This window comes from Saccopteryx bilineata, chromosome 4, assembly GCF_036850765.1.
Source record: "Saccopteryx bilineata isolate mSacBil1 chromosome 4, mSacBil1_pri_phased_curated, whole genome shotgun sequence".
Taxonomy (NCBI): Eukaryota; Metazoa; Chordata; class Mammalia; order Chiroptera; family Emballonuridae; genus Saccopteryx; species Saccopteryx bilineata.
In genome coordinates this window covers 272,740,515-272,765,506 of record NC_089493.1, presented here as the reverse complement: position 1 = coordinate 272,765,506, position 24,992 = coordinate 272,740,515, and the positions used below count along the sequence as shown (strand labels likewise).

Sequence of the window (24,992 nt, the reverse complement as noted above, 5' to 3'; positions counted from 1 at the left end):
AATTTGGCTTGGGTTACAAAATATCAAGTGATAGTAAAATAAATAAATAAATAAATAAAAAGAATGGCAATTAATCACCACACCCAAGGGGAGGAGCCAAGGGCCTACTAAATTACCTATGGTAATATCTTTTGAAATTTATTCTTTGCACGGGGTCCCCCTAAGGCCCGCCCACGACACCCTGCTCTGCTCCTCCCCTTCCAGAGCCCCGCCCCTCTCGCCCTCTCGCCCCTCCTCTCCCCTCGGCCCGACTCTCTGCGCGCGCCGCGCCGCCTCTGTCTCCGCCTGCCGGCCCGGCCTCCCCGGCAGTTGCGCTCTCCGCTCCACCCTCCGTGCCCGCGCGCGCCTTACCCGCCTCGCGGGGATCCCTCCTTTCGGGGCGGTTGGGCCGCGCGCCTGTGGGGGCGGGGCCCAGAGGAGATGGTGGAGCCAATGGGGCACGGCGGCGGTGGCGGTGGTGGCGGCGGCCGCGGAGGCGGTGGCGGCGGCGGCGGCGGCTGGGTCGGGCCCCGACGGGCGGCGGCTGCTGAGGTGGACGCGGAGGGAGGCGGCGGCGGCGAAGGAGGCGGCGGCGGCGGCGGCGGAGGAGGGGGGAAGATGGCGGCGCCCGTCCTGCTGAGAGTGTCGGTGCCGCGGTGGGAGCGGGTGGCCCGGTATGCAGTGTGCGCCGCCGGGATCCTGCTCTCCATCTACGCCTACCACGTGGAGCGGGAGAAGGAGCGGGACCCGGAGCACCGGGCCCTCTGCGACCTGGGGCCCTGGGTGAAGTGCTCCGCCGCCCTTGCCTCCAGGTAGCCTGGCTGAGGGGAGCGGGCCGGGAACGGCCGAGCGGGGCGAGGGCGGAGGCTGGGGGTGGGGAGCGCGCGGCGGGAGCTCGGGCCTGGGGGTCGGGAGGAACGGGGCCGCGGAGGGACCCACGGTCGGGTCGGTGGGGCTGGGCGTGGGGGCGGCGGCCGGGGGCTCTAGTCTGGGGGGCGGCCCAAGACCAGGCCGCCGGGGCGGAGGTGGCGGGGCCGCGAGACCGGCTCGGAGGGATGAGGTGGCAGAGTGCTTCTGGGAGGCCGGAGCGGACCGGGAGCAGTTGGGCAGGCTGGGGCCGGGCTGGGAAGGAGCGAGAAGGGGGTTCGCGGAGGGTGGGTCCCGGGCGGCTTGACAGGTTTCCTGGTTCTTGCCACCTCTGGCGGGTCAGGGGTGTAGGACCCTGCTCTGGGGAGCCGGGAGGTCAGAGTCCACCCGTGGGATCGCTGCAGTCCGAGGCTGTGCGGCCAGCATGGGCTCAGCGGTTGCATTTCCCACTGTCTTCCCGGTGCTAGGACAGGTGTTTCCGTGGTCAGGCCTCTTTGTATTCTATAGCGCTAATGAGAATTTGCAGACTTCTTCAGACCGTGACATTTGCGGGCAAACACGAATTTGACCCTACTCTGGAAGAAGATACCAGCACTTAACATATCTGATTTCTTGGATTCCCCCTCGTATATTTCAGTGTGCCTGGCACGGGGAAACGGTCTAAGTTTGAGTCTAGTTTAAGCTTCATTTAAGATTAGAAGTACACGCATTGCTAAACTGCAGGTATTGGTTTCTTTTGCTGATACTAGGTTTTTAAAAATGTAGTTGATTTATGTTGTATTTTATTTGCATTAGATTTATTTAGGCAGACTACTTAAAAAAGGAATTTGCATCTTAAAAGTGGTTGCTTTTTTAATTTAGGGGGGCTCATTTTTTCTTTATTTATTTTAATTTTTTATTTATTGATTTTAGTAAGAGAAAGGGACAGAGAGAGTGAGAGAGACAGGAACATAGATCTGTTCCGGTATGTGCCCTGACCAGAGATGGAACCAGCAACCTCTGTGCTTCCAGATGATGCTCTAATCAACTGAACTGTCCGGCCAGGGTTAGGAGGGTTCATTTTAAAAAGTAGCAAAAGTGAAAGAAATTATTTCAAAGTCGATAGGTTACAGTTTTAATGGAGACATACTATACCTAATATTTTGAGTTTAACAGTAGTCACTTTGAACAGTTTCTTCCCCTCCTATTGATGTGTAACTTGCTAGGTAGATAGTATTGTATAAGCTTACTAGTTTTATTTTGACCTATATATTGGTGATTACATGAACAGGCTAGTATTGGAGTTTGCCTTGTGAGTATTTACAAACTTCATCTATTTAATGGAGATAACAGAAAATTGGAAATTAAAGTGGCTAGAGTCTGATTTATAGACCAGTTATCTTTTGGAAATGGGCAGAATAAATATTAAAAGCTTTTATTTTGTTAAAGTGAAAAAGACTTTAAATAAAAGCAGATTATTGAAGACCTCAAGTAGTTTTTTTTTATTTGACCTAAGTATTGATTACCATTTAGCAGTAGTATTTAAAAATGTGACTACAGTATTTAGAAAAAGAATGTTTCGAGCTGAGGTTTGAATGGAGTTGAAAATAAAGAATGAGAAAAGTAAGCCAATGAAAAGAATCCTGAGGAAAGTCCTTTACCAGAATCCAGCGTTAATTCATGTGACTTGCTCAGTTTATTTTCATTTCTCAATCCTTAAGTGTCCTAATTCAAATAGAATGAAGTAGAGATTGAGATTGATGAGAGTCATGAGTGTGTGTGTGTGTATGTGTGTAAAGTCCTCTAGTATTTTGGGAGGCATCACTGCCTAAGGGGGTAGTTCTAAGACTTTTGGATTTCAAAAGAAATATTTTTCCTTAAAATTGGAAGACTGTAATAGAGTCGGAGAGTTTTTTTTAACCTGCCAGATATAGCCAATAAAAACAGCACTAATAATCCACACCACTCTTTACTGTCACCATCTTTCATTTAAATAAAGGATATACATACATACACACACACATATATATGTGTGTGTGTGTGTGTTATATATATAATTTTTTTTTTTTAGTGAGAGGAGGGAGATAGTGAGACAAACACCTGCCTGTGCCCTGACCCGGATCTACCCAGCAGCCCTCTTTGGGGCCAATGCTTGAGAACATCAAACTATTTTTAGTGCCTGAGGCTGATGTGCTTGGACCAGCCAAGCTATCCTCAGTGTCCTGGGTGACACTCAAACCAATCAAGCCACTGGCTATGGGAAGGGAAGAGGGAGAGAAGGCAGAGAGGGAGTGGGGAGAGAAGCAGATGGTTGCTTTTCTTGTGTGCCCTGACAGGGAATCGAACCCATGATGTCCATACTCTGGATGGATTCTCTCTCCATTGAGCCTACAGGCCAGGGCCAAAAAAGCATATTTTAACTCAGTTTGAAAGAACAGAATCTCAGAATAAAAGCTTTTTAAATGGGATCATTTAGCTTTATTAAAATTTTTAATTTCTTCTACTTATTAGAATTTTCATGTAGTAAATTAGTAAAAACTGGCAAACCTGCATCAGCCTGCCAGCCAACATGAAGTAACCCCTGGTGGACTCCTAGACTGTGGTCTCAAGCTAGTCACCTATCTTCCTGGAGCTTCATTTTTTTTTCATATGTTAAATGGGAGTATTTTTTAAATTTACTTTAGCAGATAGATCATAGGATTAAAGGTGATAATGGTATCAATACTTGGAAGAAAGTATGTACTCAATTAGTTATAACTATTAATCATAGATTAAAGGTGTTTTTGTAGTTTATTTAATAAACACCATTAAATAATATACATTCTTGCTCATGGTATAGTCATTTATATATTTTAAATGAAAATTGTGTTAGTGTTTATTGCTCGTTTCATGACAGTATAAAGATTTAAAGTATCTTTAAAACTATTTTCAAAGTGTGATAGCCCTGGCTGGTTGGTTCAGTGGTAGAGTGTCGGCCTGGCATGCGGAAGTCCCTGGTTCGATTCCCAGCCAGGGCACACAGGAGAGGCACCCATCTGCTTCTCCACCCCTCCCCCTCTCCTTCCATTCTCTCTCTCTCTTCCCCTCCCGCAGGGAGGCTCCATCGGAGCAAAAGATGGCCATGGCCCGGGTGCTGGGGATGGTTCCTTGGCCTCTGCCCCGGGCGCTAGAGTGGCTCTGGTCGCGACAGAGCGAAGCCCGGAATGGGCGGAACATCGCCCCCTGGTGGGCGTGCCGGGTGGATCCCGGTCGGGCGCATGGTGGGAGTCTGTCTGACTACCTCCCCGTTTCCAGCTTCAGAAAAAAAAAAAAAAAAGTGTGGCAAGAGAAACAAAATAATGTGAAGAATATTCTTCATAGGTAGTTCTAGTAAGTTACATTAGAAATCTTATAAGAAAGGTTTCTATGTAAAGAGTACAAATGATCTTAGATGAATAGGCTTGACAATTCTTAAAACTGTAAAAATAGTATTTGAAAACCATCAAGTACTCAAAAAGTTGCCTTATTTTACAAAATGTTGGACTAATATTTCTCACCTGTTTTTTAAAAAAATTAATACCATGTTTACTATTCATCCTCCCCCCCCATTGAGATCAGATATTTTTAGAACTTGTCCAATTGCCCAAGGTGCCACAGTTAATGGCAGGTTGAGGCTAGAAGCCTGGCTTCCAGAATATTATTTAGAGTCTCCCCCTGCTTCTATTTTTTCAGTTAAATTTTTATGTAGGTAATACATTCATTGCTTCAAATTCAAAAGATGCTAAAGCGTATACAGTGAACAGTCTCCTTCATCCCCCTTTCCCCAGACATGCAGTTCTCCCTCTCCATAAGTAGCCATGCAACTTTCCAGAGCCGTTGTATGCATACACAAGTGTAAATATCACATTCTTCTCCCCATTTTATAAACAAAATTATATGTTCTGATCTGTACCTTATTTTTGCTAGCATTTCCATCACCATACTTTTAAGTATACTGCTCACAGGAATAGAGGATATTTCAAAATGAATATGAAGCTATAAAATATCCCCTAATTTTTGTGAGTAGTATACATACTACATTCATATTTGGTGGAATGTTAATAACTACTAGTATATAAAAGGAAACTTGTTCTAGTAGTTTTTTTTAATAACTACAAGAATTTTTAATTACTGTTGACATAAAATATATTAGTTTCATAGTTATTAGACACTTAACGTAATTTACAAAGTGATCACCCCAGTAAGTCTAGTACCCATATCTCCTCAACCCCCTTCCCTTCTGGCAACCATGTTTGTTCTCTGTATCTATGGGTCTGTTTCTGTTCCACTTGTTCCTTTATTTTGTTTTTCAGATTCCATATATAAGTGAAACATATGGTATTTGTTTTTCTCTGATTTATTTCAACTGGTTCCATCTAAGTTGTAGCAGACGGCATGTTTTATTCTTTTTTATGGCTAAGTTATATTCCATTGTGTATCTAAGGTAGGGCAAAGTAGGTTTATAGTTGTGGGTATGTGAAACCGTTTATTTTTATGTTGTTATTTATTAGATAATTTTCCATTCGAACAACTGTAAACCTACTTTTGCCCTACCCTGTATGTACCACATTTGATTCCTGACGGGCACTTGGGTTGCTTCCATATCCTGGCTATTGTAAGTAACGCTGCTGTGAACATCAGAGGGGCACATATCATTTTAATTTTATTTATTTATTTATTCATTTTTAGAGAGCAGAGAGACAGAGAGGGAGAGAGAGAGACAGAAAGAGAGAAGGGGGAGGAGCTGGAAGCGTCAACTCCCATATGTGCCTTGACCAGGCAAGCCCAGGGTTTCCAACCGGCGACCTCAGCATTTCCAGGTCGATGCTTTATCCACTGCGCCACCACAGGTCAGGCTGCACTTATCATTTTAAATTAGTGTTTTGCATTTCTTCGGATAAATTCCCAGAAGTGGAATTTCTAGGTCATATGATAATTCCAGTTTTAATTTTTGAGGAACTTCCATGCTGCTTTTCCCAGCGGTTACACCAGTCTGTATTTCCACCAACAGTACACGAGGGTTTCCTTTTTTTTCATATCCTCGCCAAGACTTTCTTTTAAAATCATGATAGCAATTCTGACATGTGAGGCAATATCTTTTGTAGTTTTAATCTGCATTTCCCTGATGATGAGTATTGTTGAGCATCTTCTCATATGTTTATTGGCCACCTTTGGAGAAATGTCTATTTAGGTCCTCTGCCCATTTTTAAATTGGATTTTTTTTTGGTGTTATATGAGTTGCTTATATGTTTTATTTATTTATTTTTATCTATTTATTTCACATAGACAGAGAGTGAGTCAGAGAAAGGGATAGACAGGGACAGACAGACAGGAACGGAGAGAGATGAGAAGCATCAATCATCAGTTCTTCATTGCGCGTTGCAACACCTTAGTTGTTCATTGATTGCCTTCTCATATGTGCCTTGACCGCAGGCCTTCAGCAGACCGAGTAACCCCTTGCTGGAGCCAGAGACCCTGGGTTCAAGCTCGTGGGCTTTTTGCTCAACCCAGATGAGCCCGCGCTCAAGCCGGCGACCCCGGGGTCTTGAACCTGGGTCCTCCGCATCCCAGTCTGACGCTCCATCCACTGCACCACCGCCTGGCCAGGCGAGTTGCTTATATGTTTTGAATAATAACCCCCTTCCTTTATCAGTGTATCCTTGGCAAATATCTTCCTCCATTCAGTAGGTTTTTTCATTTTGTTGCTTTCCTTTGCTGTGCAAAAACACTTGAGTAGATATAGTCCTGTTTATTTTTTCTTCTGTTTCCCATGTTGGAGGAGACATATTCACCAAAATGTTACTGGAGAGAGTTTTCTAGTAGTTAGTTTTGACTAAGATAAATTCAATAAATAAGATATGGATTCTTATGTTATTGTTTCTTAGTATGGAAATTTCAGGAGCAGTATAAACTCAAAAAAGAGTTCAAGAGGAATAGAAAGATATCACAAAGAAGTGAATCGGACTGCCATGCGTTAGAAATACCTGTTAGTACTTAATAATGCTTACTGTGTTCTAAATGCTTTGCACATATTATTTGTCTTAATGGTGCTGTGAGGTACTTTTATCACCATTTTACAGATGAGAAAACTGAGTTACACAAAATGTAAATGAAACTTGATTTAGATAGTATAGTAGCAGAGGCCTGATTCACACCTAGGCGGTCTGCCTCAAGAGTCCAAGCTCTTTACCACTACTTTAAAGTCTATTTAGATCTAATATTGATACAGCGATACACATATTAGCCAAAAATTTTAAATATGCAAACATTGGTGCCATTCTTTTTTTACATCTGTATGCCAAAATGCTTGTATTATATATAGCTTTTGTATGTTTAGAGCAATTTTAAAGCAAGGACATTATTATGAAGGCATGGTGTTCAAGAAGTAAGTTCCTTGAGTGTTTACCTTCTAAGCCTAAATTTATGAAGATAATGGCATTTGTAACACTTAGAGAACAGATATATAATGGGGTGACTTATCAGGAAGACTTACCAGAATGCCAAGGGAAGAAAGGTAAAGTGGATCTAGATACGGAGTGGAGGGGAGTAATGAGTTAGTCTGTATTTGTATTAGAGTGGGGTAGCACTTTCCAGCAGAGGTGAAGAGTCATGTGGACCTACTACAGGAAAATTGGGCCTGAGATGTGGTGCTGGCTAAATCACTATGCAGAACCAGGAATTAAAGAGGGATTCATTTCCTTGATGATTCAGAAGAGCTCTAGGGAACAGCATGAGGAAAAGCAGAACATGGTGGCCATTTGGGGGAATATCAAGTCATATTTGATACATATATATTTTTTTTAGGTTTTATATATATTATTTATTTTAGAGACAGAGAGAAGGGTGGGGGGAGCAGGAAGCATCAACTCCCATATGTGCCATGACCAGGCAAGCCCAGGGTTTCAAACTGGTGACCTCAGCGTATAGGTTGACACTTTATCCACTGTACCACCACAGGCTCAAGTGGTCATTTTTGTTTTTGTTTTTTTTAATTTTTTTTTTTACAGAGACAGAGAGAGGGTTAGATAGGGACAGACAGGAATGGAGAGAGATGAGAAGCATCAATCATCAGTTTTTTGTTGCGAGACCTTAGTTGTTCATTGATTGCTCTCTCATATGTGCCTTGATCATGGACCTTCAGCAGACAGAGAAACCCCTTGCTCGAGCCAGGGGTTACTCGGTGGTGAGCTTTTTATTTTTATTTTTTTGCTCAAGCCAGATGAGCCCACGCTCAAGCCGGTGACCTCGGGGGTCTTGAACCTGGGTCCTTCTGCATCTCAGTCTGATGCTCTATCCACTGTGCCACCGCCTGGTCAGGCTCAAGTGGTTATATTTGAATGTAGCACAGACCCATCTCTGTTGGGAAGGAACTGGGATCTATAGCTTGACAAGAAAAGTGCAGAATCAGGCATTCCTATAAGCCACACGTTCTTGTAAACAGATAAGATTTATAAGCACTGAACTTCTATACAATATTTGTACTAAAGTGCACTAGACTTGTACTAGGTTTTCAGTTTTTGAAATTTGTTCCCTAGAATCCTAGTTCTGTGGTGGTACAATAGGAATTTCTTAAGCATTTGATTCACATTTTAACATTTAAAGTTTTAAAACATTATAAGCATTTATATACACTCAAATGCATGTCATGCTAAATTTTAACGCATTAGAGACCATGGATTTGTACTGCTAGGCTCTCTTAAAGGAGTTATGCTAGGTGGAAAAAAAAAAAGCCAACCTGAAGTTTACATGAGATAACATTGCATTTATATAACATTGGAATGACAAAATAATAGAGATGGAGAACAGATCAGTGGTCCCCCAGAGTTAGGAATGGGGGGAGAGGAGATACAGTTTTGGAGATAATATGAGGGAACCTTGTGGGGAGGGAACAGGTCTGTATCTCAATTGCAGTTACTGGACATTACAAATATAAAATTTTGTAGAACTACACACAAACACATACAAGTACAAGTAAAACTGGTGAAATCTGAGTAAACTCTGGATTGTATAGGATCAGTTTTCTGGTTGATATTATTGTACTAGACTTATGCAAGATGTTACCATTGAGGAAGATTTGTAATTGTAATTATAATTATTTTAAATTAAAAAGTCAAAAGGAAAATAAAACAATGTATTTAGAATATTGGAGGGAAATTAAGTAAAAGTTAAAATTACCCATAATGCCAACATCCAGGATAACAATTCTTGTAAAAGAGTTTCTTGATTTCTTTGTGCATATACATAAATCTTAAACAATTCTACTGAAAAGAAAGATTGTAGCTTTATATTGATACTTTAAAAATTCACGCCAGTGCTTGTTTTCCAATGTAAAATCATATCATTACATTATTCAATAACATGCACGATATCCTGATGTCATGGTTAGTTTATATTTTAAGATTTTTTTGTTTGTTTGTATTTTTCTGAAGTTGGAAACGAGGAGGCAGTCAGACAGACTCCTGCATGTGCCCGACCGGGATCCAACTGGCATGCCCACCAGGGGGCGATGCTCTGCCCATCTGGGGTGTTGCTCTGTCGCAACTAGAGCCATTCTAGCGCCCGAGGCAGAGGCCATAGAGCCATCCTCAGCGCCCGGGCCAACTTTGCTCCAATGGAGCCTTGGCTGTAGGAGGGGAAGAGAGAGACAGAGGAAGGAGAGGGGGAGGGGTGGAGAAGCAGATGGGCGTCTCTCCTGTGTGCCTTGGCCAGAAATCAAACCTGGGACTCCTGCACACCAGTCTGACGCTTTACCACTGAGCCAATCGGCCAGGGCCTTAAGATTTTTTTTTCCTCCAGAATATATGTGATTACCAAGTATTCTCATTCCATAATATTATTAGAAATTTAACTTAGTACTGTTCTACTTTACTATATTGGCACAGGTATAATTATATTGGCACAGGTATAATAATTATTAGATAGCATTAATGTACTATTTTAAAAAATCTTATTTGCAACTAATATGTGTGAATCAGGTTTTTCTTGATATTTTTGTGCAATCAAAACAAAATTAATTTGACTGCCCAGTCAGCTATTATTTAAAGTTTGTGTTCATCAGAAGAGCTTCATTATAAATGCTATAAATTTGAGCTTTTAAAATACGCTAATAAAATAAAATACTGCTTTAATCTTTTTTATTTTTCAAATTCACATAAAATTTTACTTAGAAAAACATTCTTTTGCAAAAAGAGTATTTAAAGCCATGTATTCTAATCTTTAAGTTTCTTTTATTATTAATATCCATGTACATACAGTGTTAGCAAGGATGCTATTGTTGCTGTTGTCTGATTGCAGTATTAACCTTTTTCAAAACAGTCATTGTGTAGTGCTCACAAAAATTAGGGGATATTTTATCACTTCATATGTAAGCAGTATATTTGAAAAGTAAAATAGTGGAAGATCCATGACAAAGTAGAAATTAAAGTTGAGTATACTCAACTCTACACTGTGTTTTAAGAGTTTTATTTATTTCCTCCTATTCTTTGTGGTAATAGCTAAGATCACAGTCTCTAGAGCAGGAGTACCTGGGTTGAAATCTTGGCTCTGTTACTTAGTCTCTTTTGTCTCAGTTTCTTCAGCAAAGTGAGGAAAATAATAGTGTCTAATTCAGGATTACTGTGACTGTGAAATGTATCATTGCACCAACACCTGCAAACAGTTTAGCACAACGCTTGTCTGTCACAAGAGTAAGGACTCATAAAACTTCTTATTTTAAAATGTGGTTGAGATTATACTGTATGTATTTTGTATCCTTTTCCCTTATTTAACATGTTACAATTATTTCTCATGTCATGATTCTACCAGTAATGTAAGAGAATGTTAGCTGTTCTGTATCATTACTGCTTTTGGACATTCTCATTTTTTAGACCTTTACCATTTGATATATGAAAATGTCATCTCATTGTTTTGTTTTGCATTTTCCCCCAGGCATAAGCAAGATCTAATGCAGGGGTCCCCAAACTACGACCCACGGTCCACATGCGGCCCCCTGAGGCCATTTATCTGCCCCCGCCGCACTTCCGGAAGGGGCACCTCTTTCATTGGTGGTCAGTGAGAGTAGCACAGTTCCCATTGAAATACTAGTCAATTTGTTGATTTAAATTTACTTGTTCTTTATTTTAAATATTGTATTTGTTCCCGTTTTGTTTTTTTACTTTAAAATAAGATATGTGCAGTGTGCATAGGGATTTGTTCATAATTTTTTTTATAGTCTGGCCCTCCAGTGGTCTGAGAGACAGTGAACTGGCCCCCTGTGTAAAAAGTCTGGGGACCCCTGATCTAATGGTTTTCACATTTTTACTTATTGTTTACTAAGTGAGAGGTGGGAGGCAGAGACAGACTCCTGCATGCGCCCTACAGAACCATGCTCTGCCCATCTGGGGTCGCTGCTCTGTTGCTCGGCAACCGAGCTATTTTAGCACCTGAGGCAGGCCATGGAGCCATCCTCAGTTCCTGGAGCCAACTTGCTCAAACGATTCAAGCCATGGCTGTGGGAGGAGAAGAGAGAGAGAGAAAGAGAAAGGGGAGGGGGAGGAGAGGAGAAGCAGATGGTTGCTTCTCTTGTGTGCCTTGATTGGGAATGGAACCCAGGACTTCCACATGCTGGGCTGATGCTCTACTGCTGAGCAGCCGACCACAGCTGGTTTTCACATTTTTATCTGTTTGCATTTCTTCTCTTGAGTCTTGCCTGTATATATCTTAGAATTTTTTATATTAATATAGACAAATGTTTTATATATTTAAAAGGTATGAAGATCTTATTATATTTGTTAATATTTTTGCCATTTTAGTTGTTTTACTAATTTTATATATAGGTTTACTTTTTTATTATTAAGTGAGAGGCAGGGAGGCAAGAGAGACAGACTCTCATATGTGCCCCAATTGGCATCTACCTGGCAAGCTTCCTATGGGGCGATGCTCTTTCTGCTCATCTGGGACCACTGCTCCATTGCTTGGCAACCAAGCTATTTTAGCTCCTGAGGTGAGGCCATGGTGCCATTATCAGTGCCTGGACCAACTTGCTCGAATGAGCCATGGCTGTGGGAGGCAGGGGGAGAGCTGGAGAAGCAAATGGTTACTTCTCCTGTGTGCCCTGACCAAGAATCAAACCGGGACTTCCACATGCCGGGCTAATGCTCTACCTCTGAGCCAACCGACTAAGGCCTAGGTTTTCTTAATATATAAAAATTAATTATTACTTTTCTTTGTAATTTTTCCCCATAGGTTTTAAGTTTATAAAGCCATTTCTCATTCTGACATCAGATAAATGTATGTTTATAATTTCTTTTAGTTTTGAAGAAAAAATTCTTAATAATCTAGAATGTAGTTATCTACATTAGACGAGTCTATAACCTTAATTTTTGTAGAGATGTATGTTTAATGAACATTTGTATTTCTTCTGGGTGTTACCTGTTTATACCTTCACCTTTCCCTCTTCTGGGTTGTCATATTTTTTTCCTTATTGATTAGCAAGAAACTTTTAGATATCACAGTAGTTAGTGCTCTGTTATAAGTATATGCTATACATATTTTCTCCTAGTTTCTCACTTGTCTTTTTTTTTTTTTTAATTTATTTTATTTTTATTTTTTTTACACACAGAGAGAGAGAGGGATAGACAGGGACAGACAGATAGGAATAGAGAGATGAGAAGCATCAATCATCAGTTTTTTGTTGCGCATTGTGACACCTTAGTTGTTCATTGATTGCTTTCTCATATGTGTCCTGACCGCGGGCCTCCAGCAGACCAAACAACCCTTTGCTAGAGCCAGTGACCTTGGGTCCAAGCTGGTGAGCTTTTGCTCAAACCAGATGAGCCCGCGCTCAAGCTGGTGACCTCGAGGTCTTGAACCTGGGTCCTCAGCATCCCAGTCCTACGCTCTATCCACTGTGCCACCGCCTGGTCAGGCTTTCACTTGTCTTTTAATGTTATATTTTTATTCACATAGTTTAAACTTTACGTGGTCCCATCTTTGTAGCTTTTGAGTTTTTAAATGTTTTGCAAAATCTACCATTCCAAGGCTTTATTTATTTATTTATTTATTCATTTATTTTTATAACTCATATTCCCTTTGAAACTTATTTAGCTCTTTTAATTTGTGTGGACTTTACTTTTCTTCTGGCATGAGGTAGGGGTCTTACTTTTTTTCCTGAGTTGATAGGTTTTTGCCTATTTCCATTTATTGACTTGTCCATATTTTATTTATTTTTTTAAAGGTGTTATTTTTATTGATTTTAGAGAGAGAGAGAGAGGAGCAAGATCATCGTTGCTTCACTTTAGTTGTTCATTGATTGTTTCTTGTATGTGCCTTGATGGGCAAGTCTGAGGCCTAGAACTGGCGACCTCCACGCTCCAGGTCAACACCCTATCCACTGTGCCACCACAGATCAGGCTGTTGACTTGTCCACATTTTAAATGCCTTAAGTATTTCCTCATATACCTAGGGCCTCTTTCTGGATTTTCAGTTCTGTTTCACTGATAATGTTTGTTTATATTTCCACACAATTCCATTATCACACGTCCCTTCTTGCCTGTAGCTTTATATAGTAACTAATAGGGCAAATATTTCATTTTTTAAAAGACTTTGCTTATTGATTTTAGAGGAGAGAGAGAGGCGGGGTGGGAGGTGTAGGAAGCATCACCTTGCAATTACTTTTTTTTTTCTTTTTAATATTTTTCTGAAGTTGGAAACGGGGAGGCAGTCAGACAGACTCCTGCATGCGCCCGACCAGGACCCACCCGGCATGCCCACCAGGAGGCGTCGCTCTGTTGCAACCAGAGCCATTCTAGCGTCTGAGGCAGAGGCCATAGAGCCATTCTCAGCACCTGGGCCAGCTTTGCTTCAATGGAGCCTTGGCTGTGGGAGGGGAAGAGAGAAACAGAGAGGAAGGAGAGGGGGAGGGGTGGAGAAGCAAATGGGCGCTTCTCCTGTGTGCCCTGGCCAGGAATCAAACCTGGGACTTCTGCACGCCAGGCCGACACTCTACCACTGAGCCAACCGGCCAGGGCCTGCAATTACTTCTTGTACATGCCTTGGCTGGGCAAGCCCAGAGTTTTGAACCAGCAACCTAACCATTCTAGGTTGACGCATTACCCACTGCACCACCATGGGTCAGGCTGATAAGGCAAATATTTTAATTTTGAAAGATTTCCAGGCTATTTTCTTGAATTTACTGTTTCAGGTGAATTTTTAAATTTAATAAGATCTAAAAGAATTCCATGAGACTCTGATTAGAATTATATTGAATTTATAGATAGATGAATTTGGGAAGGAGGCAGTCTTCACTCAAATTTTCCCATAAAGAAACAAAAATATTTTTCTATTAATTTTGGAGTTGCTGATCTGGTACTATTTTAATCTAGCTGCCCAATGTAGTTCTGTTTTGTATGTGATTTATGTGGTGCTAGTAATTTTATGACAGTATTCCAGTTGGGGATCCGAGGAATATTAAAATTCTCTTCAGTCAGCAGCCACTATTTTCAAATCTGTAGGGTCCCTTAGGGAGAGGTTTGTATTAAATATTGTACCAACAAATGAAAAACCCAAATACTTTGCATTTTATTCTTTTTTTTTTTTTAATGTGAAAGGAGGGGAGATAGAGAGACAGACTCCTGCATGCCACCAGACCGGGATCCACCCGGAAGCCCAGTTTGGGGCCATTGCTCAAATCAGCTGAACTATCCTCAACACCTGAGGCCAATGCACAGACCAGCGAGCTGTCCTCAGCTCCTGGGGCTGACACTCGAACCAGTGAGCCACTGGCTGCAAGAAGAAGAGAGAGAAAGGAGTAGAGGGAGGGGAAGAGAAGCAGATGGCCGCTTCTCATGTGTGTCCTTACCGGGGATTGAATGCGGGACTTCCATACGCCAGACCAATGCTCTATCCAATGAGCCAGCCAGTCAGGGCCAGCATTTTATTTTTAACTAGGACTTGGATACCAAACTTTTTTTTAAAATTTATTTTGTTGACATGGTTTCAAGTATCCTATTCAATATAACACCATCTACACACTGCATTCTGCTCCTCCCACCAATCTCTTAATACAGGAAGCTAGAATGAGCCTAGTTCATTTGCAGATGCTCTTTTTAAATCCAGTTAAGCTTAATTTGTTTCAAACTGAACCAGGCCATGAGATAGACCCCCTACCTTCCCACTTCTCAAACTCGGCTAGATTGCTCTTTGTGATGTGAGCAAAGCCTGCTCTCACTCACTTCTATCAGTACTCAGGGCCATGTAACCAGAGAGAACTCATTTGCCCTGGCTGACTGCTGATCTTGGTCACCTGCCTCCAGCCTTTTCTGCCCAAGTAGTAGGTTTGGCCCTGGCTCTCACTTGGACAAGAAAAAGCCCTCCCTGTCTTAAAGGCTTCCCATACCACTTCAGTCACAGGCAAGAAGCAGAAAAGTGAGTCCGCACCTGTGTCCTGACCTTTTAATGGTGATTCTACCCAGTAGTACACAGGTCCAATTAATATTCTTAAATCTGTCTTTTTCCATCTGGGAGAAAGAAGAATGAGAGGGGCCTTGATTTCTCACTTCTCAAGATAACAAAAACTTTCAGCCATTTTCAGAAGCATTCTTTCTTGGGTTGTTAAGCTTGTCTCAAATCAACCAGAAAGAGGTGGAGTACAAACTGGCTTGCTGAGTATTGCACATAACCCATATCCTTTCTTAACTATGCATCGACCTGCAGTGAGTGACTTATTACTCATGATATGTATTCTTTCCTTGCTTAATGATTCATGACATATTCTTTTCTCCTTTTTATTGAGTTTATTGGGGTGACACTAGTTAACAGAACTATACAGGTTTCAGGTGTACAGTTGCACAACACATCATCTGTACACTATTGTGTGTTCACCTCCTCAAGTCAAGTCCCTATCCATCACCATTTGTCCTCCCTAAGCCGCCCTTCACCTTGCACCACTCTCTCCCTCCAACTCATGACGAGTTTTTCATTTTCCTCCTCCCACTTAGTTCCTTCTCAGTTTTCTTTACTGGCTTATCCTCCTGTACCTGTCCATTAAATGTTGATGTATACTCTCCTGTCAGCCTTCTTTCCTAAACAATTATATCCATGTCCATGGCTTCACTTACAGATGAATCCAAAATTTATATTCGAGCCTGGACCTCTCCTTTCAGCTTAGTTCTGCTTATCTAATTGCCTCTTGGACATTTCTACTTGGATGTTTCAAAAGTACTATAAATTTAACATATTCAAGATGTTGTTTTTTATTTCAGTGAAAGGCAACCACCCAAGCAGTTGTGCAAGTCAGAAACCTGGGAGTTGTCCTTGGTGGTTTCTCTACCCTCCCCTCCCCCACCAAATCTAATCAGTCACCAGGTCCAATTACTTTTTTTTAACCTTTTTTATTTGGATTTGTAGTATACATACAGAAAAGTCTTTGAACTTCGCATATTTTTTGATGTAATAATTACAAAGCATAACCTTTGTAACCAACATGCAGGTCATCAAATACATGATTGTCAGGGTACCAGAAAGCCCTCCTTAAGCTCTGTTCTCATTTTCCAGAGTAACCTCTGTCTTGGATTTTTATGATAAACGCTTTCTTATTTTTCTACCTAAGGTTGCATCAAAACTTGGTACTTCACTTTTGCCTGCTTTTTCAGTGTTATATAAATGGAACCATATAGTTTTTATCCTCTACTCTGGCGGCTTTCACTATTTTGTGAAATTTATATTCATGTTTTATGGAGCTGTAGTTTGTCATTGCTGAATATTCTATTATACAAATATGTCACAATTAATTTACGTCCTCTTTTTTTTGGTTAGACATTTAAATTGTTTTTATTTTGCAGCAATTTTGAATAATGCTGCTCTGAACATTTTTGTGTGTCTTCAAGTTTTGTTGATAATGCCGGATTGTTTTCCAAAGTGGTGATACTATATAGTGTAGATTCTTCCCAGCAGTATATAAGAATTCCTGTTTTTATTTGCCTCTTTGCCAAGCCTGTTAAATTTTATTAACCATTCTAATATATATGTAATGGACTTTTACATATAATTGAGGTATATTTTCATGTACAATAAAATGCAAAAATTTTTTTTTTTTTTTAATTTTTTTAAATTTTATTTATTTTATTTATTTATTCATTTTTAGAGAGGAGAGGGAGAGACAGAGAGAGAGAGAGAGACGGAGAGGGACGGAGAGAGAGAAGGGGGGGAGGAGCTGGAAGCATCAACTCCCATATGTGCCTTGACCAGGCAAGCCCAGGGTTTCGAACCAGCGACCTCAGCATTTCCAGGTCGACGCTTTATCCACTGCGCCACCACAGGTCAGGCAAAATGCAAAAATCTTAAAATGTATAGGTTGAATACATTTTTACGTGTACATATACCATTATTACCCAGATAAAGATATATTGGGGGTTGGCAAGAAAGTATTTTCTATGTATTGAGTTGTAATTGTTTTGAAGGACTTCTGTCAGTGTTATGGCATTTTCCTTTTGACATTTGATATCAGTCACATTTAGGTTACTTTAGAAGCAAGTTGTGTGTAATTTTGTTTATAGCTGTTAGTTTAGGGTCAGTTTTAACATGGAGTACAGAAACAAACATTTTTGGCATATTTTACTTTTTTTTTTTTTTTTTGTATTTTTCTGAAGCTGGAAACGGGGAGAGACAGTCAGACAGACTTCCGCATGCGCCCGACCAGGATCCACCCAGCACGCCCACCAGGGGCAACGTTCTGTCCACCAGGGGGCGATGCTCTGCCCCTCCGGGGCGTGCCACTCTGGTGCCTGGGGCAGAGGCCAAGGAGCCATCCCCAGCGCCCGGGCCATCTTTGCTCCAATGGAGCCTTGGCTGCGGGAGGGGAGGAGGGTGGAGAAGCAAATGGGTGCTTCTCCTATGTGCCCTGGCCGGGAATCGAACCCGGGTCCCCCGCACGCCAGGCCGACGCTCTACCGCTGAGCCAACCGGCCAGGGCATATTTTACTTTTTTATTTACATAAAGGAAAGAAAGCTGCTGAGGCTCACAAAAAGATATGTGTGTGAAGTTTTGGTGTTGATTGCATAACAGAATGCATGTGTCAGAATTGGTTTAAAAATTCTGTTCTGGTGATTTTTCACTCAAAGATGACCAAAGTTCTGGTCGACCTACTGAAGTTGATGATGACCAAATCAAAGTCATAATTGAAGAGAAACATCATATAACTGTCCGAGAGATTGCAGAGAGGTTAAATGTATCACACACAACAGTTGAAAGTCACTTAAAATGTCTTGGATTCGCTAAGAAGCTCGATATTTTGGTTCCACACGAATCGAAAGAGATTCACTTAACACAACGAATCAATATTTGCGATATGCATCTCAAGCTCAATGTAACCCACCCTTTTTTGAAAAGAATCATCACTGCTGATGAAAAATAGGTCATCTACAGTAACATCATTCAGAAACAATCATGGTCCAAGCGTGATGAACCAGCACAAACCACATCTAAAGCTGAATTGCATCATAAAAAGGTCATGCTGTCAATTTGATGGGACTACAAAGGTGTGTATTTTGAGTTGCTTCCAAGAAACCAGACGATCAATTCAGATGTTTACTGTCAACAACTAAAGAAACTAGATGAAGGAATCAAAGAAAAACAGCCAGAATTGGCAAATCGCCAAGGAATTGTGTTCCACCATGATAATGCAAAGCCTCATACATCTTTAGTAACTCATAGGAAATTATTGGAGCTTGGTTGGGATGTGATGTCGCATCCCCCATATAGCCCTGACCTGGCACCATCTGATTACCATTTATTTTGAAGTTTGCAAAACTCTTACTGATAAAACTTTCATAAATGATGATGACCTTAAATCACAGTTTTTTGCTGATAAGGACCAAAATTTCTATGAGTGTGGAATTGTGAAGCTGCAAGAAAGATGGCAAAAGGTCACTGAACAAAATGGGAAATATATAATTGATTAAAGTTTTTTTTTTTTTTTTTTTCATCTTTTCTGAAGCTGAAAACAGGGAGAGACAGTCAGACAGACTCCCGCATGCGCCCGACCGGGATCCACCCGGCACGCCCACCATGGGGCGATGCTCTGCCCACCAGGGGGCGATGCTCTGCCCATCCTGGGCGTCGCCATGTTGCGACCCTCCTGGGTGTCGCCATATTGCGACCAGAGCCACTCTAGCGCCTGGGGCAGAGGCCACAGAGCCATCCCCAGCGCCCGGGCCATCTTTTGCTCCAATGGAGCCTTGGCTGCGGGAGAGGAAGAGAGAGACAGAGAGGAAGGCGCGGCGGAGGGGTGGAGAAGCAAATGGGCGCTTCTCCTATGTGCCCTGGCCGGGAATCGAACCCGGGTCCTCCGCACGCTAGGCCGACGCTCTACCGCTGAGCCAACCGGCCAGGGCCTAAAGTTTATTTTTTAATCAATAAAAAAACCGAGTTATTTCACACTATAAAACCGAAATTACGGCCCTGGCCGGTTGGCTCAGCGGTAGAGCGTCAGCCTGGCGTGCGGGGGACCCAGGTTCGATTCCCGGCCAGGGCACATAGGAGAAGCGCCCATTTGCTTCTCCATCCCCCACCCCCCTTCCTCTCTGTCTCTCTCTTCCTCTCCCGCAGCCAAGGCTCCATTGGAGCAAAGATGGCCCGGGCGCTGGGGATGGCTCCTTGGCCTTTGCCCCAGGCACTAGAGTGGCTCTGGTCTCGGCAGAGTGACGCCCCGGAGGGGCAGAGCATCGCCCCCTGGTGGGCAGAGCATCGCCCTGGTGGGCGTGCCGGGTGGATCCCCGGTCGGGCGCATGCGGGAGTCTGTCTGTCTCTCCCCGTTTCCAGCTTCAGAAAAAATACAAAAAAACAAAAACAAAAAACCGAAATTACTTTCTTGCCAGCCCAATAGAACATTTTGATCTCCCCAGAAAGTTCCGAAGTGCTCCTTTCCAGTCAGAAGCTGGTATTCTGGCATACTGTTTTGACATCTGCAGCTATAAACTTGTTTTACCTGTTCTTGAACTTCATGTAAATGGGCTCATAACAGCATTTGCTCTTTTGTGTCTGGCTTCTTTTGCCTAGCATAATGGTGTTTTGTTTTTGCATTTCATCCAAGTTGTTGGTTTTATCAGCTATTTCTTTTATTGCTTAGTTTCATTGTGTGGTTATTTTCTTATTGATTATTTCTGGGGTTTGATTAAATTGAATCAAGCTGCTGTAAACAGTTTCATGCAAATATATATATGTATATATAAAGGGGTGGACAAAGGTAGGTTTACACTGTGAGTATGTGACACACAGTTTATTCTTTTGAGTTAGTAGAGCTATTGTGATAATCATAACTTGTATGTCTTTTTTCTTTTTTTTTTTAAATAAATTTTTATTAACTTGTATGTCTTTTTTCCATACGAACAACAAAACCTACTTTTGCCCACTCCTGTATATAATACTCATGTCTCTTGGATATGTACTGAGGAGTGGAGTTTTGGGTCATAGTGTAGGTGTTTAATTTTATTAGAAACTACAGAACAATTTCTCAGAATGGTTGTACTCTTTAATACTTCTCTTTGGTTTTAATTTGCATTTCCCTCTTTACTAGTGGGATTGAGCAGCTTTTTGTATATTTGTTGACCTTCGGATGTCTTCTCTTTGAAAGGTTTATTAAGGTCTCATTATAGTCTTTTGCCCATTTTTCTACCTAGTGTTTTGGCTTTGTCTTATTCATTTGTATTGTAGACATCTTCTTTCACTGTGACCTGCCTTGCCTTTCCTTTTTTAAAAGATATTTTTTGATGGACAGAAATTCTTAATTTTTTAATTGTTTTAGTAGGAGAGACAAAAAGGGAGAGAAATGAGAAGCATCAACTCATAGTTGTGATACTTTAGTTCTTAGATGGCTTCTCATATGTGCCTTGACTGTGGGGCTCAAGCCAGCAATCATGGGATCATGTCGATCCAGTGCTCAAGTTGGCAACCCCATGCTCAAGCTGGTGAACCTCTGCTGAAGGTGGCTACCTCAGAGTTTAGAACCTGGATCTCAGTGTCCCAGGTTCAACTAGCCACTGCACCACTACCAGTCAAGCAGAAATTTTTATTTAATGACGGTAGATATGACCATCTTTATTTATTTATTTATTTTAATGGGAAGCCGAGACAGACTCCTGCATGTTCCCTGACCGGGATTCACCTGGCAAGCCCACTAGGGGGTGATGCTCTGCCCATCTGGGGCCCTTGCTTTGCTGCAACTGGAGCCATTTTTTAGCGCCTGAGGCAGAGGCCATGGAGCCATTCTCAGTGTCCTGGGCCAGCTTGCTCTAATTGAACTTTTGCTGCAGGAAAGGAGGGGAAGAGAGAGAGAGAGTGAGCACACACAGTAAGGGGGAAGGGGTGGAAAAGCACATGGGTGCTTCTGTACCCTGACCAGGAATCGAACCCAGGACTTGCACATGCCAGGCCAATGCTCTATCACTGAGCCAGCTGGCCAGAGCCAATCTTTTCCTTTATATTACAACATGTTGTATCCTGGTGATGAAGATATATTGTATTATATGTGGAATTTTTAATGGTGTGAGAAGGGTCAATTTATTTTTTTTCCTATATGACTTCCAATTTATCCAATTGTTGTGACACCACCGCTTATTGAAAGGACCATTCTCTCCTTCTCTGCAGAGTCACATTCAGTATATATCAGGTGCTTGTATATATACAAGGGTTTGTCTGGGCTCTCCCCATCCGTCTTTGTCCATCCATGTGCCAGTGTACCGCTGTCTTTAAGTACTCTTATTTCTGTAGTTCTCCTGGGACCATGTCAGGTTCCTGAGACCTTTTTAGTAGGTTTGAGGTCAAAACTATTTTCATGGTGATAAGATGTTATATGCCTTATTCACTCATTCTTTCATGAGTGTTCAGTAGGTTTTCCAGAGGCTGTGTGCATGATATGATACTGAAACAGATTGCATGTAGAAGCAGATAAGAGAATCCAGCTGTCTCCTCTTTAGCTAGATGAAAAGAGATTTTTTAAAATGTAAAACAGTACCACTCTTCTAACTAAATTATTTTTGTTTTGAGAAATATTCATTCTTCTTAATAAATGTTAGCATGTAATAGGTTTCTTGTTATTTTTAAATGAATAAACTTCAAAATTTTCTGTTTTTTAATCTGGAATGTTATAAATATAATAGATAAATTCACATAAACTAAAGCTCTTCAGAGTCTCAGTCATTTGTAGGATCGAAAATTACTCAAAACAAAAGTTTGAGAATTACTACTCTAGTTTTATAAATCTTGATATACAGTAAAAAATAAGTCTTGGTTATTTTTGACCCCTGGCATTTGCATATACATTTTAGAATCCACTTGTGAAGTCCCACAAGAACACCTGTTAGGATTTTGATTGAAATTGTATTGAAAAGGTTTAGGGATAATTAAAATCTTTATACCGATGAGTCTTCCAATTTATGAACATTATCTCTTCATATGTTTTAATCTTTAATCTTTTCTCAATAGTGCTTTATAAACTTCTAAATACAGGTTTTGTACATCTTAATGGAAATTTTAAATAAAAAATCTACATAGAAATTTAACAAGAAAATGAAGAATATTAAAAATATATTGTGGCCTGACCTGTGGTGGCGCAGTGGATTAAAGCGTCAACCTGGAAATGCTGAAGTCGCCGGTTCGAAACCCTGGGCTTGCCTGGTCAAGGCACATATGGGAGATGATGCTTCCAGTTCCTCCCCCCCTTCTCTCTCTCTGTCTCTCCTCTCTGTCTCTCCCTCTCCTCTCTAAAATGAATAAATAAAAAAATTTAAATATATATATATTGTGAAACTTTATTGAGGGACATGAAAGAATTGAATAATTGCTGAAACAGAATTTGTTCTTGGATATGGTAACTCAAATTAGAAAAATAAGTGTCCCCTCTAAATTGCCGTATTTCATATTGTTAGATACACTTTTGCATTTTGTCATTTCTAAAAATTAAGATACGTCGTAAAATTTATGGCGTCTTCCTATCATTTCTGGCCATATGGTAGTGGTGAAGAAATTTTAGGAATATAACCAATTGCACTTATTTTCCTTTCATGATAAGCACAACTCATGTGATATAAAAACAAAGTAGTATTTAAGTCTAACCAGGCATTGTCGCAGTGGATAGAGCATTGGACTGGGATGCAGAGGACCCAGGTTTTTTTTGTTGTTGTTGTTTTGTTTTTGTATTTTTCTGAAGTTGGAAACGGGGAGGCAGTCAGACTCCCGCATGCGCCCGACCAGGATCCACCCAGCATGCCCACCAAAGGGCGATGCTCTGCCCATCTGGGGCTTCACTCTGCAGAACCAGAGCCATTCTGGCGCCTGAGGCAGAGGCCACAGAGCCATCCTCAGCACCCGGGCCAACTTTGCTCCAATGGAGCCTTGGCTGCAGGAGGGGAAGAGAGAAACAAAAGGAGAGGGGGAGGGGTGGAGAAGCAGATGGGCGCTTCTGTGTGCCCTGGCCGGGACTCAAACCCGGGACTCCTGCATGCCAGGCCAACGCTGTACCACTGAGCCAACCGGCCAGGGCGAGGACCCAGGTTTGAAACCCTGAGGTCGCCAGCTTGAGTCGCTGGCTTGTAGCCCAAGGTCACTGGCTTGAACAAGGGTTCATTCGCTCTGCTGTAGTCCCCCTGTCAAGGCACTTATGTGAAAGCCATCAATGACAACTAAAGAGCCACAACAAAGACTTGGTGCTTCTCATCTGTCTCCCTTACTCTCTGTCCCTTTCTCTTTCTCTCTGTATCACAAACACAAAAAAGGTATCTTGGGGTTGATAAAATTAATATGTGAATTCAATGTTATCCCAACTAATATCTTAGCAGACTTTTTTTTCTTGTATTTTCTGAAGTGAAAAGTGGGAGGCAGAGAGACAGACTCCTGTATGCACCTGACAGGGATCCACCCAGCATGCCCACTAGGGGGCGATGCTTTGCCCATCTGAGAGTTGCTCTGTTGCAACCGGATCCATTCTAGTGCCTGAGGTGGAGGCAGTGGAGCCTTGGCTATGGGAGGGGAAGAGTGAGAGAGAAAGGAGACGGGAAAGGTGGAGAAGCAGATGGATGCTTCTCCTGTGTGCCCTGGCCAGGAATCAAACCTGGGACATCCACATGCCTGGCTGACACTCTACCACTGAGCCAACCAGCTGGGGCTTCTCAGCAGGCTTTTAAAACTATTCTAACATTCATATGAAAGAACAAAAATGGAATTTTTAATAAAAATTATGAAATTCAATATTTGTGAAGGGGAGGTTAGTGCTACTGAAGTCTGTATTAAAGTAAGTAAGAGCACTGGAGTAGATATGTTATCACTGGAACAGAGTTGAGAGTATTGAAGTTGCCTCATTGATAGAAATGTTATATGTGTTAAAGATGAAAACAATTCTTCAATAAAGTGTATTGGGTCAGCTGAGTAGCCATTTGGGAAAAAAAGAAAGCTAGCCTATTATGTCACTTAGACAAAAACTTTTATGAAAATGCAGTTCACAGGTAGAAAAGTACACAGATTTTAAGGATCCAGCTCAAAATACATATATATCCACAAAATATCCACCACATAGATGAAGATATAGATTATCTCCAGTACCCCAGATTCTCCCTATCTTTTCCAGGCCTATACCTTATTCAATGGTAACCACTTTTCTGACCTCCATCCATAGATAGTTTTTTACCTGTTTTTGATCTTCAAGTAAATTAAATCATGTAGGAAGTGTTCTTTTGTGTCTAATTTCTTTTGCTTAACATGTCTGTGAGATTTATTTAGATTTCATATAGCTGATGCTATTTTTAATTGTATAGTATTATGTTGTGTTAATGTGCCACACTTGATTGTACTGTTGATTGAAATTTTGGTTGTTACATTTTTTTTTGGCTAAAATGAATAAAACTGCTAAGAACATTGTTGTACATGTTTGATGGGCACAAGTATTTCTGTTGGAATTGAGTGGAACTGCTGGGTCATAGGATATTTGTATGTTTAATTTTAGTATATGTTGTTCAACAGTTTTCCAGAGTGACTATACCGCTTACCTTCCTATCAGCAGTGCAGGCGAGTTTCAGTTGCTCTAGATTTTACAAAACCCCAAAAACTATAAGGAAAAGTTGGTGAATTTGCATGAAGACACAAACCTATATATAACAAAAACTAATATAAACAAAGTTGAAGC

General features: G+C 41.4%; 1 protein-coding gene across 1 annotated transcript in view; it reads left to right on the top strand.

Moving 5' to 3' along the window:
• The first annotated feature begins 294 nt into the window (after positions 1-294).
• Positions 295-24,992, top strand: part of VKORC1L1 (vitamin K epoxide reductase complex subunit 1 like 1) — a 93,787-nt gene continuing 69,089 nt past the window's right edge. Inside the window, exon 1 of the mRNA XM_066274696.1 lies at positions 295-791. Within this exon, the coding sequence (XP_066130793.1) occupies positions 421-791 (371 nt within the window). The 5' untranslated portion in view covers positions 295-420. The remainder of the gene's footprint in view (positions 792-24,992) is intronic.